Source organism: Oncorhynchus kisutch, linkage group LG19, assembly GCF_002021735.2.
Source record: "Oncorhynchus kisutch isolate 150728-3 linkage group LG19, Okis_V2, whole genome shotgun sequence".
NCBI classification, from domain to species: domain Eukaryota; kingdom Metazoa; phylum Chordata; class Actinopteri; order Salmoniformes; family Salmonidae; genus Oncorhynchus; species Oncorhynchus kisutch.
In genome coordinates this window covers 51,272,589-51,287,345 of record NC_034192.2, presented here as the reverse complement: position 1 = coordinate 51,287,345, position 14,757 = coordinate 51,272,589, and the positions used below count along the sequence as shown (strand labels likewise).

At 44.1% G+C, this 14,757-nt stretch overlaps 2 protein-coding genes across 2 annotated transcripts; both read right to left on the bottom strand.

Annotated features, from left to right (window-relative positions):
* Nucleotides 1-1,968: 1,968 nt before the first annotated feature.
* On the bottom strand, nt 1,969-5,388 carry LOC116355078 (CXXC-type zinc finger protein 5-like). The gene is made up of 3 exons (XM_031798392.1): nt 4,453-5,388; nt 2,783-3,715; nt 1,969-2,412 (listed from the first exon to the last, which is right to left on the bottom strand). Exons 2-3 carry the CDS (start codon nt 3,581-3,583, stop codon nt 2,368-2,370), a joined length of 846 nt encoding a protein of 281 aa, XP_031654252.1. The 5' UTR covers nt 3,584-3,715; nt 4,453-5,388; the 3' UTR covers nt 1,969-2,367.
* A 115-nt stretch (nt 5,389-5,503) lies between these two features.
* zgc:110843 (CDGSH iron-sulfur domain-containing protein) lies at nt 5,504-14,198 on the bottom strand. The gene is made up of 3 exons (XM_020453180.2): nt 14,010-14,198; nt 6,066-6,262; nt 5,504-5,866 (listed from the first exon to the last, which is right to left on the bottom strand). The coding sequence occupies exons 1-3, from the start codon at nt 14,101-14,103 to the stop codon at nt 5,777-5,779; spliced, it is 381 nt and encodes a 126-aa protein (XP_020308769.1). The 5' UTR covers nt 14,104-14,198; the 3' UTR covers nt 5,504-5,776.
* Nucleotides 14,199-14,757: the final 559 nt, after the last annotated feature.

Below are 14,757 nucleotides of genomic sequence, written 5' to 3'. Positions count from 1 at the left end.
GAATTAAGAAAGAGAGAGAGAGAGAGAGAGAGAAAGGGAGTACTTGTAGTGAGTGGTATCCATGGTGACCAGAGAGGTCGAGGACAACCAGACCTACCATTCACCCTACTCTGGGGTAGGATTACATCTAGATTTCAAACACACACACACACACACACACATGCATGTGCGCACACACAGACACACACAGGTCACACGTGTAGGTGGAATGAATTAAAAACTAGAATAATCCAAGATGGGTTACAGTCATTTTTCTGAAGCTCCTTCATAAAACAGTGAGAGGAGGGCTGCAGTAGTGTTGCATGCTGTGCTCTCCAGTGGTTGTTGTTTACATGGAACTCCATGCTCTGGTTCACTAGTAGAGTTCCCAGCAGCTGGTTAACAAAGGATCAAAAGGGGCTAGTGGTAACTTGATTAGCGAGTGGCGGCCGGATGGCGACAGAAACAGGCGCTAAGATCAGACACACACACACACACACACACACGGTAGATGAATGTCAGGGTGGTTATATGCACACACTCAGCTTAACTCTATCTCTGCCAACTCAATAAAGCATGTCTTATGTCCCACCAGGACAGATGAAAGTGTGTCTTTAGGATTCAGGAACCTCTTCTTCTAAGACGCCCTGCTAGAGCTACTGTAGTACGATCCAACCAGTGTAGCGTTACTGAGCCATGCAGCAGCTGGCTGCAGCGACTAACATAGCTAGGTCCAACTGTGGTTTGAGAGGACAGACTCAGGGTCAGTCTGTATTCTCGACAACGCATCCATCTTTATCCCTCTCCTCCCTCTATATCTCTATCTCTCCATCTCTCTAGGTATCTGTCCGACCCCTTCCCTTTCTCTTTTTGTATTTCTCTTCCCTCTTCCCCTACTATCTTCATCTCCTGCTGTCTCTCCATCTCCTTTCTCCCCTCCCCCTCTCCTCTCTCTCTCTCTCCCTCCTGCCATCTTGCAGGGCAGCAGAGCCAGACTCTGCAGGCGTTTGGGGAGGCTCCAGACCTCGCGGCCAGCGGGTGACACAGATTTCCGGGGGAAGGGGGATTAATCTCCAAATTACTGGAAAGGCACAAGGGGAATCTGGAGATTCAGGAATATAAAATCCCTTTGTCCGCGAGAGAAAGAAATGCACGATAGGACATGTTTCTTATTCAGTGGAAAACTGTAACAGTGTGCCTGTCTGCTTTTTACCCTGAGTTGGCAGGACTTCTGTAGGACACACACACACACTGGTTCTCTGTGATCCCCTGACTGAAGGCACACAGGAAGTGCAACCATGGCCCAATTATAGCGTGACATCTCGCCTTGCCATTTCCATGGTTACGCTGTCCACCATCCCCCGGAGCGAACTGTGGAAGATTAAGGTCCTATCTTATCAGCCATCGTCACGGCAACCTCCCCCCCCCCCCGTCCCCCCCGTCTGTGTGAGCTGGACACTCTCTGCTTTCACCATGTTATTGAGGCCTTCACTGTGTGTGTGAGAATGAGTGTGTGTCTGCATACTACATGCTTGTGAATGAAATTGAAATTTAATCAGTGTGTGAACGGGAATGAGAGAGAGAGCGTGTGTGTGAATGGGAATGAGAGAGAGAGAGCGTGTGTGTGAATGGGAATGAGAGAGTGTGTGCGTGAATGTGTTGAGTGTGTGGTGAGTCATGTGCGCATAGGTTTGGTATGTGTACTTTTTGGTCATATGTGTGTGTGTGTCTGGAAGGTAGTGATAAGGCCATCATGCATGCCTCCCCCCAAGACACACACACACACACACACCCCACACACACACACACACACACATAAGCCTCATAGGAAATGGAGAGGGATCAGTCAGCCCCTGAAATACACAAAGAGACACTCTTGAAATACATACTCACCCCAACACACACATACTGTAGACAGGCAGTTTCCTTGTCTTTATTCAGAAGGCAGACCGTAGAGATGTAAGAACTAGACACTAATCATGACCTAAGTACATCTACTACTCATTCTTTATTAACTGTGACATGAATAGAAAAACAAACATAAACATCATATTATGACCAGTCTGTCCTTCTTGGTTTGGCTTTTACGGAAACATCCAGGTCAGAAGCTTCGATGACAAAATGTTCCAAAAATGGAATATAAAAAGGAATAACATTTTCTATTCATATACAATACTCTGTGCTTCATGAGATGCTTCATGTTGGCCCGACAATATCTAAATCCACTGGTGTGACTTATCTTTTCTTTCATTGGGTTTTCATCTTCATACTTCTGATTGTCGAAGGTTCTGTACTCTCCAAGCCAATCCAACAAGGCCAGCTGAATTGACTTTCTTTTGTAGGTCCAGAGTGCCAATGTTCATGATCACATTCCAAATAGACGGAATCCTATTGTAGCCATGGAAATGCTGCTCCTGATGGAAACACCATCTTCTATGAAAGGAGATGAAAGGGGTCAGAAAGCTGTGGTTCACTTAAAACACAAACACATGCATATAGACTACTACACCGCCCGAAAGTAACACACTAACATACACTACATGACCAAAGGTATGTGGACACCTGCTCGTCGAACATCTCATTTCAAAATCACACCTGTCAGACACAGGTGTGGCTGAAATGGCCGAATCCAATAATTTGAAGGGGTGGCCACATACTTTTGCATATATAGTGTAGTACAACTACAGTGGTATTACAGAGGTATATATTTTTTGGAGAGCAGTTGTCAGACCTCAGATAAAGTCAGACTGCCCTATTAATGCCCATTCTAAATAATAGTGTGTATTTATCCACTTCCTCTCACCTCGAACCCGGTGGCTGCCTTTTTCTTCAGCTGCTCACACTTCCTGTACTTGCAGATCTGGTGTCCAGTCTTACGGTTGCGGCAAGCGCTGCACTCTTCACAGTTCCCTGTACGTCGACACGGCACACACTCCCCGCATCGCTTCCTCTTCCTTCTCCCAGCCCCCCCCCCGCCGCCAGGGGACGAGCTCTCGCCGCGCAACACCTCCACACCCTCCCCAATGCCAGCTATCCCCATTGACCCTCCACCACTAGTCAGGAACCCCCCTCCCCCTGCCATCAGAGCAAACAGGCCTGGGTTCAAGGGGAACCAGGAGCAGCCTAGCAGTGGGAGGAAGTCTGCCACACAACCCGTGCCGTCCCCTTCAGCCCCGGACCCCCCCTCCATCTCTTCCCCTTCCACCCCAGCTTCCCCGGCCCCCAGCCCGCCCAGAGGGCCCTGGTCCCTGGGTGTGGGGGTCAGTGTCAAGGCCCCAGCCCTCATCAGCAGCTCTGCAGCATGTGCCAGGTGAAGACCACTGGGAGAGTCCCAGAGGTCTATGTTGGAGGAGTGGGCCCGGCGAGGCTTGGTCTGCCTGGGCTGGGTTGGCCTGTGCTGGGCTGCAGTGGGATGGAGGAGGCCCCTGACACCCATACTACTGGAGCTATGGCGGTGGGATAGTCTGTTAGTGTTGTTGAGATATTCAGAGAGGGAGCAGGGATGAGGGCGCTTCAGGCTTCGTCTTAGAGGCTCACTGAGGATCCTATTGGCTCTCTGCTGCTCTGGAGAGGAAGGGCCAGACATGTCCAGGGTATCTGCCATACTGGGTGGGGGTGGGAGATGGCAGGGCAATGCCAAGGTTAGAGCGGTGACAGCAGTCCAGCTGTCAGTTAGCCAATCACAACTCTCTGACAGCTGTTATATTCCCATTATCCTCTCTGCCACCTTTATACCCTGTGGAGATGAACAGAGGAAGATGGAGGAGAGAGAAGAGGGGGAAGGAGATATGAAGGGAGACGGGAAAAAGAGACAAAGAAAGCAGAGAGGGGGAGAAAATAAGTAGATGTTATTAGAGAGGCATTGGTCGATAGTTGGTTTATTTTTAGTGAAGGAGACAAATGACATTGTAAGACACAGGCCTAAGTGTAATTAAGGGAATAATAGCCTATTTAATGTTTGAGTGAGCATGTAAAATGTCTTCAAAATATAGGCTACATCTGAGACTAAGAAACTATATATTTTGAATAACGTGACGCTTTATACATTTAAGTTATGATAGACTGCGTGTGGTTGCACTTGAGTTCCAAGGTGGACAAATCTATGCAATAATGGAATACCACAAACAAATAGCCTATTGCGCATATGCGCCAGTCAAATTTGGAGCGCGCATTTCGATTTGACTACTGTAGTTGTGATGTGAGCCAGGCTAGAGAATATACAATATCTACCTCTGAATGCCATCGAGTTCGAAACTACCTTTTGTCTAGACTCTGTGACAGTCCAGGGTACGCGCGCGCACAACACGGTCGCAATAGATACATAAAATACGCTATATTTCATCAATAAAAGATAACGTGGGTGTTCGAGTGATGTAATTTGTAGTACTGTAAAGGTATGAATAGGTCATAACTCTCTCTTCAATATATTATTAATATCACATTAACACATCCTTTCGTAATTCGTGCACCTACCAATGCAATGCGAGCTGACCGGAGCCCCAGTGTCCAGTGGTTTGTCCGTGGTGTCTTCCACGAATATTGGAATAAATAAAGGGAGATGGAAAAAAAACAAGATATTGTTAACTATTAGACACATCCAATATTTATCTGCAGTGATCACACAAGAAAACGAAGCCGTAAACCATTTGTCCAATTCGGTAGCTGCACAGGTCCTTCGCCTTTCCCGTCTCGCATTCCCACCTCCTCGTGCCCGCCACTCACAGAGTGGAACATGCAAACACACTTCATAGATTTGGGGGGCGTCACACAAAAAGCGAACTGGAGTCATGGTCATGAGACCGCAGAAAAATGACCCCTTGACCACAATAGCAAATTCCTGTGCTCCTTTCATTTCTGTGCCACACAACATTTTACAAAACCATAGAAAAAGACCGGTGACAAAGCCAAAGTCCTGAAATACAGGGCTAATTATCTTGGAAATAAAACAAATGATTGGAAAATGCTTTTTGAGACTGTTTATGGAATCACTTTCTGGCATGAATGAAATTCATCAGACTGACATGTGAGTTATTGTATGTTGTGTGTGTGTGTTCCTTCCCATGTCATGTGATGCTGGTGGAAGCCAGACTGTAACAGTGTATGTGCCATCAGGTGAGAAGGGCGAGGGTGTTGTGGCCCATTTAGAGGTGCACTGCATCAGCCTCAACCTCGTACTTCTCAGGGTACTAAGCACGGTAGTCCACTCCACCTCTTGTCAAGAGTCCTGCATTTTTGGCACATAGCCAGCTGTGGTGTGAGGCTGGGTGTGAGGCTGAGTGTGTGTGTGTGGCTGCCAGCCTAGGCAGCAATAACATGGAGAGGGGGCTGCCAAATCGTAATCCTCATGCCTGCTAGTTGAGCGAGAGCAGCTCCTAGCGGCTAGAGAAAATATTGCCTTGTGTTGGTGGGTAAAATGGCATACATTGGCGCACAAACTGCTTTGCAGTGAGACATAAAATCAGCACCACATCATGTCGGCCTTATACGTCTCAGGAAAGGAATGACAGTAGACACACACGTCTGACCACTTTAAGAAAACTTTTATTCACAATATACGGGCCAAAATACATCACCATCAAGTCTGTCATATCCACTAGAACATGTATTTCTTTTGGACATTAACAATATATATTCCTAAAGGTTGTACTTTGAACACTGGAATAGACAATAGTCTTAGAGGGGAAATGAAAGTGCCCTCTTGTGTCAGATAATGTCGAAATAAAGTGTAGCACCTTGTGACTGAATGGTGTTGAATGATGATTTGATGGGAGGGGCGAGAAGGGGAAAGGGAGGTTGGTTAAGCATCCTTCTTCTTGATGATGAGGGGTCCCACGTTGTCCCCAGTGATCTCATTGTGCTTGGTATGGGAACCATCACAGTAGGGGAACTGTGGGGAAATTGAAAAAACTTCGATACCCAAAGGGGAAATTTACACAAAGAAGTAAATAACATAAGGTATAATCTCACCAGCCATCGCCTTAAAAATCCCATAACAAACTACACTTCGCAAAACGGCCAAATAGCAAATTATATTCGATAATGATAGTGAATAATTTGCCCTGAGACATGACTATAGAAGTGCCCACCTTCTTGGACCTCCAGCAGCGACAGTAGACGGCCTTGCTGCCAATGTCTTCTATGTCGAAGCTGTGCACCACCTTGGCACTGTCCTTACACACACAGGTGTTGACCTGGCTTTTCTTACGCCCAGTGAAGTACCGGCTAACCAGGAAGCCACCTAGAGCAGCCGCCACAACCACTGGCACTAGGACAGTCAGCTGGTCTGAAATTCAAGAACACATACAGGCATACATAAACAGAGAGAATGCACATGTACACTGTTAGCAGTTTTTGTAATTTTAGCAGTAACTTACTGTATTAATCAACAGTATGACACTGTTTAACTGAATGTAGTGGTTGACCATAGAATGCACAGTAAAATACCAAACATTGTTTTACAGCACACTGTACGACCTTTCTGTCATTTCAACAGTAAAACACAGTAGAATGCACAGTGAAATACCATAAATGTGTTTTACAGTATTAATAATGGTGCATTGTGGGAAAATGTTTGTGGGCGGGGAATATTAAACATATTTTAAGGCATGCCTTGTAAGAGCCTATATTTGTTGCACCTGTGAGTGAGAATGCAGTACCCCCACATAATACAGTAATATACTGTATTTTAGGAATTCTACAATCCTTGTTCTGAAAATCTACAGTAACATACTGGCCATTTAGCAAATCTGACCATAATTCTATCCTCCTGATTCCTGCTTACAAGCAAAAACTAAAGCAGGATGTACCAGTGACTCGCTCAATACAGAAGTGGTCAGATGATGCGAATATTACGCTACAGGACTGTTTTGCTAGCACAGACTGGAATATGTTCCGGGATTCACCCAATGGCATTGAGGAGTATACCAACTCAATCACCGGCTTCATCAATAAATGCATCAACGATGTCGTCCCCACAGTAACTGTACGTGCATTTCCCAACAAGAAGCCATGGATTACAGGCAACATCCGTACCGAGCTAATGGCTAGAGCGTTCGCTTTCAAGGAGTGGGACACTAATCCATAAGTTTATAAGAAATCCCGCTATGCACTCAGACGAACCATCAAACGGGCAAAACGTCAATACAGGACTAGATTGAATCATACTACACTGGCTCTGATGCTCATCGGATGTGGCAGGGCCTGAAAACTATTATGGACTACAAAGGGAGAACCAGCCGCGAGCTGCCCAGTGACCCGAGCCAACCAGGCAAGCTAAATGCCTTTTATGCTCGCTTTGAGGCAAGAAACACTGAAGCATGCATGAGAGCACCAGCTGTTCCGGACAACTGTGTAATCACGCTCTCCGTGGCCGATGTGAGCAAGACCTTTTTAAACAGGTCAACATTCACAAAGCCGCAGGGTCAGATGGATTACCAGGACGTGTACTCAGAGCATGCGCGGACCAACTAGCAAGTGTCTTCACTGATATTTTCAACCTCTCCCTGGCCGAGTCTGTAATACCTAGATGTTTCAAACAGACCACCATAGTCCCTGTGCCCAAAATGGCGAAGGTAACCTGCCTAAATGATTACCGCCCCGTAGCACTCACATCGGTAGCCATGAAGTGCTTTGAAAGGCTGATCATGGCTCACATCAACACCATCATGACAGAAACCCTAGACCCACTCCAAATCGCAACAGATCCACAGATGACGCAATCTCAATTGCACTCCACACTGCCCTTTCCAACCTGGACAAAAAGGAACACCTATGTGAGAATGCTGTTCATTGACTACAGTTCAGTGTTCAAAACCAAATTCCCTACAAAGTTCATCACTAAGCTAAGGACCCTGGGACTAAACACCTCCCACTGAAACTGGATCCTGGACTTCCTGACGGGCCACCCCCAGATCGTAAGGGTAGGCAGCAACACATTTGCCACACTGATCCTCAAAACTGCGGCCCTTCAGGGGTGCGTGCTTAGTCCCATCCTGTACTCCCTGTTCACCCACGACTATGTGGCCAAGAACGACTCCAACACAATCATTAAGTTTGCTGACGACACAACGGCGGTCGGCCTGATCACCGACAACGATAAGACAGCCTATAGGGAGGAGGTCAGAAACCTGGCAGTGTGGTGCCAGGACTACAACCTCTCTCTCAATGTGAGCAAGACAAAAGGAGCTGATCATGGACTATAGGAAAAGGCAGGCCGAACAGGCCTCCATTAACATCGACGGGACTAAAGTGTAGCAGGTCGAGAGTTTCAAGTACTTTGGTGTCCACATCACCCACAAACTATCATGGGGCCAAGCTTCCTGACATCCATGACCTATATAGTAGGCTGTGTCACAGAGGAAAGCCCCAAAAAATTGTCATAGACTCCAGTCACCCAAATCATAGACTGTTCTCTCTGCTACCGCATGACAAGCGGTACTGGAGCGCCAAGTCTAGGAACAAAAGGCTCCTTAACAGTTTCTACCTCCAAGCTGTAAGACTGCGGAACAAACTAAAATAATCAAGCTTTTTTGGTTACTACATGATTCCATGTGTTATTTCATAGTTTTGATTCCAAAAATCATGGGCATTAATATGGAGTTGGTCCCCCCTTTGCTGCTATAACAGCCTCCACTCTTCTGGGAAGGCAACATTAGATGTTGGAACATTGCTGCAGGGATTTCAAATCAAATCGTATTTGTCGCATGCGCCGAATACAACAGGTGTATTACAGTGAAATGCTTACTTACAAGCCCTTAACCAACAATGCAGTTTTAAGAGAAATACCCCCCAAAAAGGAAGAGATAATAATAACAAATGATTAAAAGAACAGCAGTAAATAACAATAGCGGGGCCATGTACAGGAGGTACCGGTACAGAGTCAGCGTGCGGCGGCACCGGTGTCGAGGTAATTGAGGTAATATGTACATGTAGGTAGTTATTAAAGTGACTATGCATAGATAATAACAGTGAGTAGCAGTAGCAAAGAAGGGGCAATGCAAATAGTCTGGGTAGCCATTTGATTTGCTTCCATTCTGACACAAGAGCTTTAGTTAGGTCAGGCACTGATGTTGGGCGATTAGGCCTGGCTCGCAGTCAGTGTTCCCATTCATCCCAAAGGTGTTCGATGGGGTTGAGGTCAGGGCTCTGTGCAGGCCAGTCAAGTTCTTCCACACCGATCTCGATAAACGATTTCTGTATGGACCTCACTTTGTGCACGGTGGCATTGTCATGCTGAAATGGGAAAGGGCCTTCCCCAAACTGTTGCCACAAAGTTGGAAGCACAGAATCATCTAGAATGTCATTGTATGCTGTAGCGTTAAGATTTCCCTTCACTGGAACTAAGGGGCTTAGCCCGAACAATGAAAAACAGCCCCAGAACATTATTCCCACCAAATGTTTTATTTGGCACTATGCATTCAGGCAGGTACCGTTCTCCTGGCACCTGCCAAACCCGGATTTGTCCTTTGGACTCCCAGATGGTAAAGTGTAATTCATCACTCCAGGCGGCGAGCTTAACACCACTCCCAGCCGACGCATGGCATTGCGCATGGTGACCTTAGGCTTGTGTGTGGCTGCTCGGCCATGGAAACCCATTCCATGAAGCTCCTGACAAACAGTTATTGTGTTGACGTTACTTCCAGAGGCAGTTTGGAACTCGGTATTCAGTGTTGTAACCGAGGAAAGACTTTTACGCGCTTCAGTACTCGGCAATCCCGTTCTGCGAGCTTGTATGGCCTACCACTTCGCAGCTAAGCCGTTGTTGCTCCTAGATGTTTCCACTTCACAATAACAGCACTTACAGTTCACCGGGGCAGCTCTAGCAGGGCAGACATTTGATTAACTGACTTTTTGGAAAGGTGGCATCCTGTGATGGTGCCACTTTAAAAGTCACTGAGCTCTTCCGTAAGGCCATTCTACTGTCAATGTTTGTATATGGAGATTGTATGGCTGTGTGCTCGATTTTATACACCTGTCAGCACTGGGTATGGCTGAAATAGCACTAATGTGTACATATTGTATATTCATGTGTGCCTTAAGTGGCTATATTTGTTGCACCCATTAGTGAGAGTACTGTACCAATTTAAGTGATATGTGGTAGTAGTTCCCTAACAATTAAATGTATATAGGGATCAAATCAGAGTGGCGTCACGCCTTAAACCTTTTAATGTTTTAATATTTTCCCATGTCCATTTGATCTGTGTTGCCCTGTAATCACAGCCAGTTTGTAAGCCTTTGGTTAGGCCTCTAGAAGTGCAAGTGATGTAAAACACCTAGTTTTCATGAATATGCTGTTATATGCAAATACCTACAGCCAACCTGCTTGCTATAATCCCTTGTAATTAAAACATATATATACAACATTTTCTTGCAGTTTAAAATGAACTTTTACTTTTACTTTTTGTTTCATTGCTCTGCCATCAAGTTACCGTGAAAATGATTAACTACAACATGTTCAGTAACGGTTAAAGAAACGTTTTACTTGTAAATTAGATTACAGTAAAAATATTGGTACCAAAAAAATGTACTACTGTGAAATGGATTACAGTAGCTGTACTGGCCAATTGCTGCCAGTAAATTACTGTACATTTTACAGGAAATGTTTTACAATGTACAGATCAAAATTCAGAAAATGCATATTTACTGTGAAACGTCAATTAATAGCCCAGGCTTTTATTTGCTGAAAATACTGAACATAAACAGGCACTTATTAGAGAAAGGTTCTATTAATGTTTCATGTACTGAATAAAAATCTAATGTTTCCACCGCATTTTCAACTCTATGGATAGCTTGTCAAACGGTTGTGTTAAATAGCTAATGTCTCTACTCTAGTCTTGGCACGTGCGCTGTAGCCAACAGCTGGCAGATACAGTGCTGCTAGGCTCGACTACATGATGAGATTATAGATAAGAGTGAGAATGTTTTTATTTGTCAAAACGGCAGTCAAGCATTGATCATCATGTCACCAGAATAAGACCCTGGAATTGCATCAGAAAGGAGCATCATCAAGCGCACGCCATGCACTTTCACCAACCTGTGAAGTTCATCATAATTTATTTAATCTGGAGTGTAATTTAAACTGCATGGTTTCCCGAGTTATTGTGGGAGGACCACACACGTCATCGCCTGGCTTCAATTTTACTTCGATATAAAGGTGTTTCCATCGTCATTGCTCGCATAATTCATTTTAAAGACACAAAAAAATCCCATCATGTCGAATGAACAAATGATCTGTCGGCATTTATGAGATTGTACCAAAACTTCCTGTTTCCATCAGGGGTGTCATTTAAAAAAAATATGGTATGGCTTTTACTCACATAAAAACTGTCGATGGAAACGTGGTAACTGACAGAAAAATTATTCTCCTCTATGACTGTGCGTTTTTGGCAGTTCTGACTTTCGCCACTAGAGGGCGATCAGTCCATTTCTGCAGGTCTGTACTCCCAAAGTTGTTGACTGTTTTTGTGCTTGCCAGTTAGCTAGCAGTTCTCAGCTGTTACCAGCACTGAGGTAAAATAAGAACTTGTGTCGAAGATTTTCGCCTGTTGTTTTCAAGGTAATTATCATGCTGAAACATGAGGTGGGCCAACATGGCAGATGAGGGGCACAACAATGGGCCTCAGGATCTCGTCTCGGTATCTCTGTGCATTCAAATTGCTGTAAATAAAATGCAATTGTATTTGTTGTCCGTAGTTTATGCCTGCCCATACCATAACCCTACCACCACGGGCCACTCTGTTCACAACGTTGACATCAGCAAACGGCTTACCCACACAACGCCATACACGTAGTTGTGAGGGCGGTTGGATGTACTGGCAAATTCTCTAAAATAACGTTGGAGGCGGGTTATGGTAGAGAAATTAACATTCAATTATCTGGCAACAGCTCTGGTGGACATTCCTGCAGTCAGCATACCAATTGCATGCTCCCTTAAAACTTGAGACATCTGTGCAATTGTGTTGTATCCACATTTTAGAGTGGCCTATAATTGTCCCTGCACAAGGTGCACCTGTGTAATGATCATGCTGTTTAATCAGTTTCTTGATATGCCACACCTGACAGGGGGATGGATTATCTTGGCAAAGGGAAAATACTCACTAACAGAGATGTAAACACATTTGAGCACAACATTTGAGAGAAATAAGCTTTTTGTGTATATGACATTTTGGGGGGTATTTTTATTTCAGAAAAGTTTACATCTTCCGTTTATATTTTTGTTCAGTGTAAAATGTGTATGTCTTATGCTGTGAGTGATGGGGGTAAAAAAAAAAAATCGAGCAGTGGAAACCGTGCTTCAAGACAGGAACACTAATCCCTTGGTTAGCAGCCAATGCCTAGCAGTTTCTTACAGGCCTTACTGGCGATAAAAACAGATTGCCATCATTTTTTAAACAACACTCAAACAATTCATGGTAATTCATGGTAACCTCGTAAATAATTTATTTAGACCCCACATTTATTTGAAACGTGTTTATTTTCTGAAATCAATGTGTGCATTTGGTTCACTGTTTGCTGAAATCAATGTGTGCATTTGGTTCACTGTTTGCTGAAATTAATGTGTGCCCTTACCCGGCTATTAAAAGGGGCAGCAGCTATTTGAGACTGGTTTAATTGAAGTTAAGGTATGCAGAAAGGATTTTCACCTTACAGAAGACCAGGTTTTTCTCTTTAACTTTGTAATAAAGGTCTATAAACAACACTATTACTCAAGTTCCGTTTTTTGAAACGCTATTATGGAAGCATACTAGGCCTATATGTAATGGATTTCGTCCTCTTCTGAGGAGGAGTAGCGAGAAGGATCGGAGGACCAATTTGCAGCGTGGTAAGTGTCCATAATGTTTATTTAAATACATAAACTGAACACTACGACATACAAAACAATAAACGTGAAATGACCGAAACAGTCCCGTGTGGTACTAACACGGAAGACAAACACCCACAACTCAAAAGTGAAACCAGGCTACCTAAGTATTATTCTCAATCAGGGACAATGATTGACAGCTGCCTCTGATTGAGAACCATACTAGGCCGAACACAGAAATCCAAAATGATAGAAAAACGAACATAGGACAACCCACCCAACTCACGCCCTGACCATACTAAAACAAAGATATAATAACAGAACGTGACACTATAGGACAGGTCCGGGGTAAAAGGCCTATTCTCTGTGCTTTTTTAAATCCATGAATATATGCGCACGTAGCCTATTTATTAGTGGATCACAACAAGAAATGTGGCTAGACTAAACGCCTCTTCTTATTTTAAGATGTGGAAAGATTAGCCTACTATGGTAGGTTTACGTTGCCATGGCGATTAGAATGGACATCTTAGACATTGGTTTTAAACATACCAATACTTCTCTAGCAGGACCGACTGCCACAACATATTGCCTGGCCTTTAGCCCCACATAACCCGCTATGAAATCTGATATCGCGGCACTGCTGGGCCAACATGCGTTCTGGAGCTCTGTGCACGCACGTAAACAGAGAAAGGCGATTTACTGGTTGGAATCTACAAATGTACTATGGTCAACAAAATGGCAGATAGCATAGAGCCACATGTATTTACATAATTAGGCTTATGAAAACAATCGAGTTTGTCAAGGATTTGGAGAGCAAGAACTGTTGAGCACAGGCTACAGCGGCTTAGCTGCCGAAGTAATGGCCACACACAAAACACCTGACAGACTAGCGAGGTGCACTAGGCTGACTGGTGGTAAGGTTGTCCTAACCTAAATTGATTGGTGAATGTCCACTGTCCTGATCAACAACCTGCTACGCAACTGACTATATTTATGGCTTCTCTCAAATGGTTGCTTTCAAGTATCATTGGGTGCAGTGGGCTAATGATTGTAGTAAACAAGGTAAATGTCCTTATATTTAGGCTACATTACTTGTGCTTACAGGGACTGGAGCTGTGCCTAAATACGGCAAGTGTTTTGAATAGATCAACTGTTCATTATTTATAGACAGACTATTCACAGGGTGTATTCAGAAAGTTCACTTAGAGAACTATACAATCAATTGCTTTACCTTTAGATATCTGGAATCCATGACTCTCGATTACTACTGGGCTTGACATTGGCAACGATGGAATTGGAGGTAACGGTAAACCTTGGATTGTCATCCTGTCGGTTGGTCGGTGTTATGTTTAGGTCTTGCGCACCAAGGTCAATCAGAATAAATCTGAACCCTGTCCTTTCTGACCGACTGTACCAGCCCAGACTGAACGACGTCACTGGTGTTATGACCAATAGGACCGGCCAATCAATCCCATTATTAAAATGGTTACAAGCTAACTCTAGGTCAGGGTTCGCCAACTAACCGCCAGCGGCCCATTTATTTTGGCCTCAACTTTTTTGAGCAAATAAACATATTTAATAATCTTAATTGTTGGACACAAAAAACGGTTAAACACGAGCAAATAAGCTACATGTGATTTTAATTTGTGAAATCCGTTTCACAGTATTCCCGTTCATAAGAGATATGTGATTTTATACAAATGAAATTGTTTTAGTCAAATATATCTGTATGCAGAAAAAAATGTTTTCCTCGCGCTGTATATATCGGTCCCTTAATGCAGCATTAGTAAAGCCCTACTTTTGTGATTTTTTTTATTTACTAAATATATTTGACTGTTTACCAGCGTTTGTAACTAGAACCTGACAATTATCTGTACAAAACAGTAATTTTGATAATACTTGTGGAATATAAAAATACTTGCTTGATATGCTTTCGTTTCGTGAAATACTTTGCAAATGCAATTTATTTCTGTAAAAAC

What these genes read in the sequence shown, in the direction of transcription:
- LOC116355078 (XM_031798392.1), bottom strand. Translation starts at nt 3,583, where the DNA reads ATGGCAGATACCCTGGACATGTCTGGCCCTTCCTCTCCAGAGCAGCAG. An exon ending in AGGCAGCCACCGGGTTCGAG is followed by an intron (nt 2,413 to 2,782) that starts GTGAGAGGAAGT and finishes CTCCTTTCATAG; the next exon opens with AAGATGGTGTTTCCATCAGG.
- zgc:110843 (XM_020453180.2), bottom strand. Translation starts at nt 14,103, where the DNA reads ATGACAATCCAAGGTTTACCGTTACCTCCAATTCCATCGTTGCCAATG. An exon ending in TGGATTCCAGATATCTAAAG is followed by an intron (nt 6,263 to 14,009) that starts GTAAAGCAATTG and finishes CTTGAATTTCAG; the next exon opens with ACCAGCTGACTGTCCTAGTG. An exon ending in GCTGCTGGAGGTCCAAGAAG is followed by an intron (nt 5,867 to 6,065) that starts GTGGGCACTTCT and finishes ATTTCCCCACAG; the next exon opens with TTCCCCTACTGTGATGGTTC.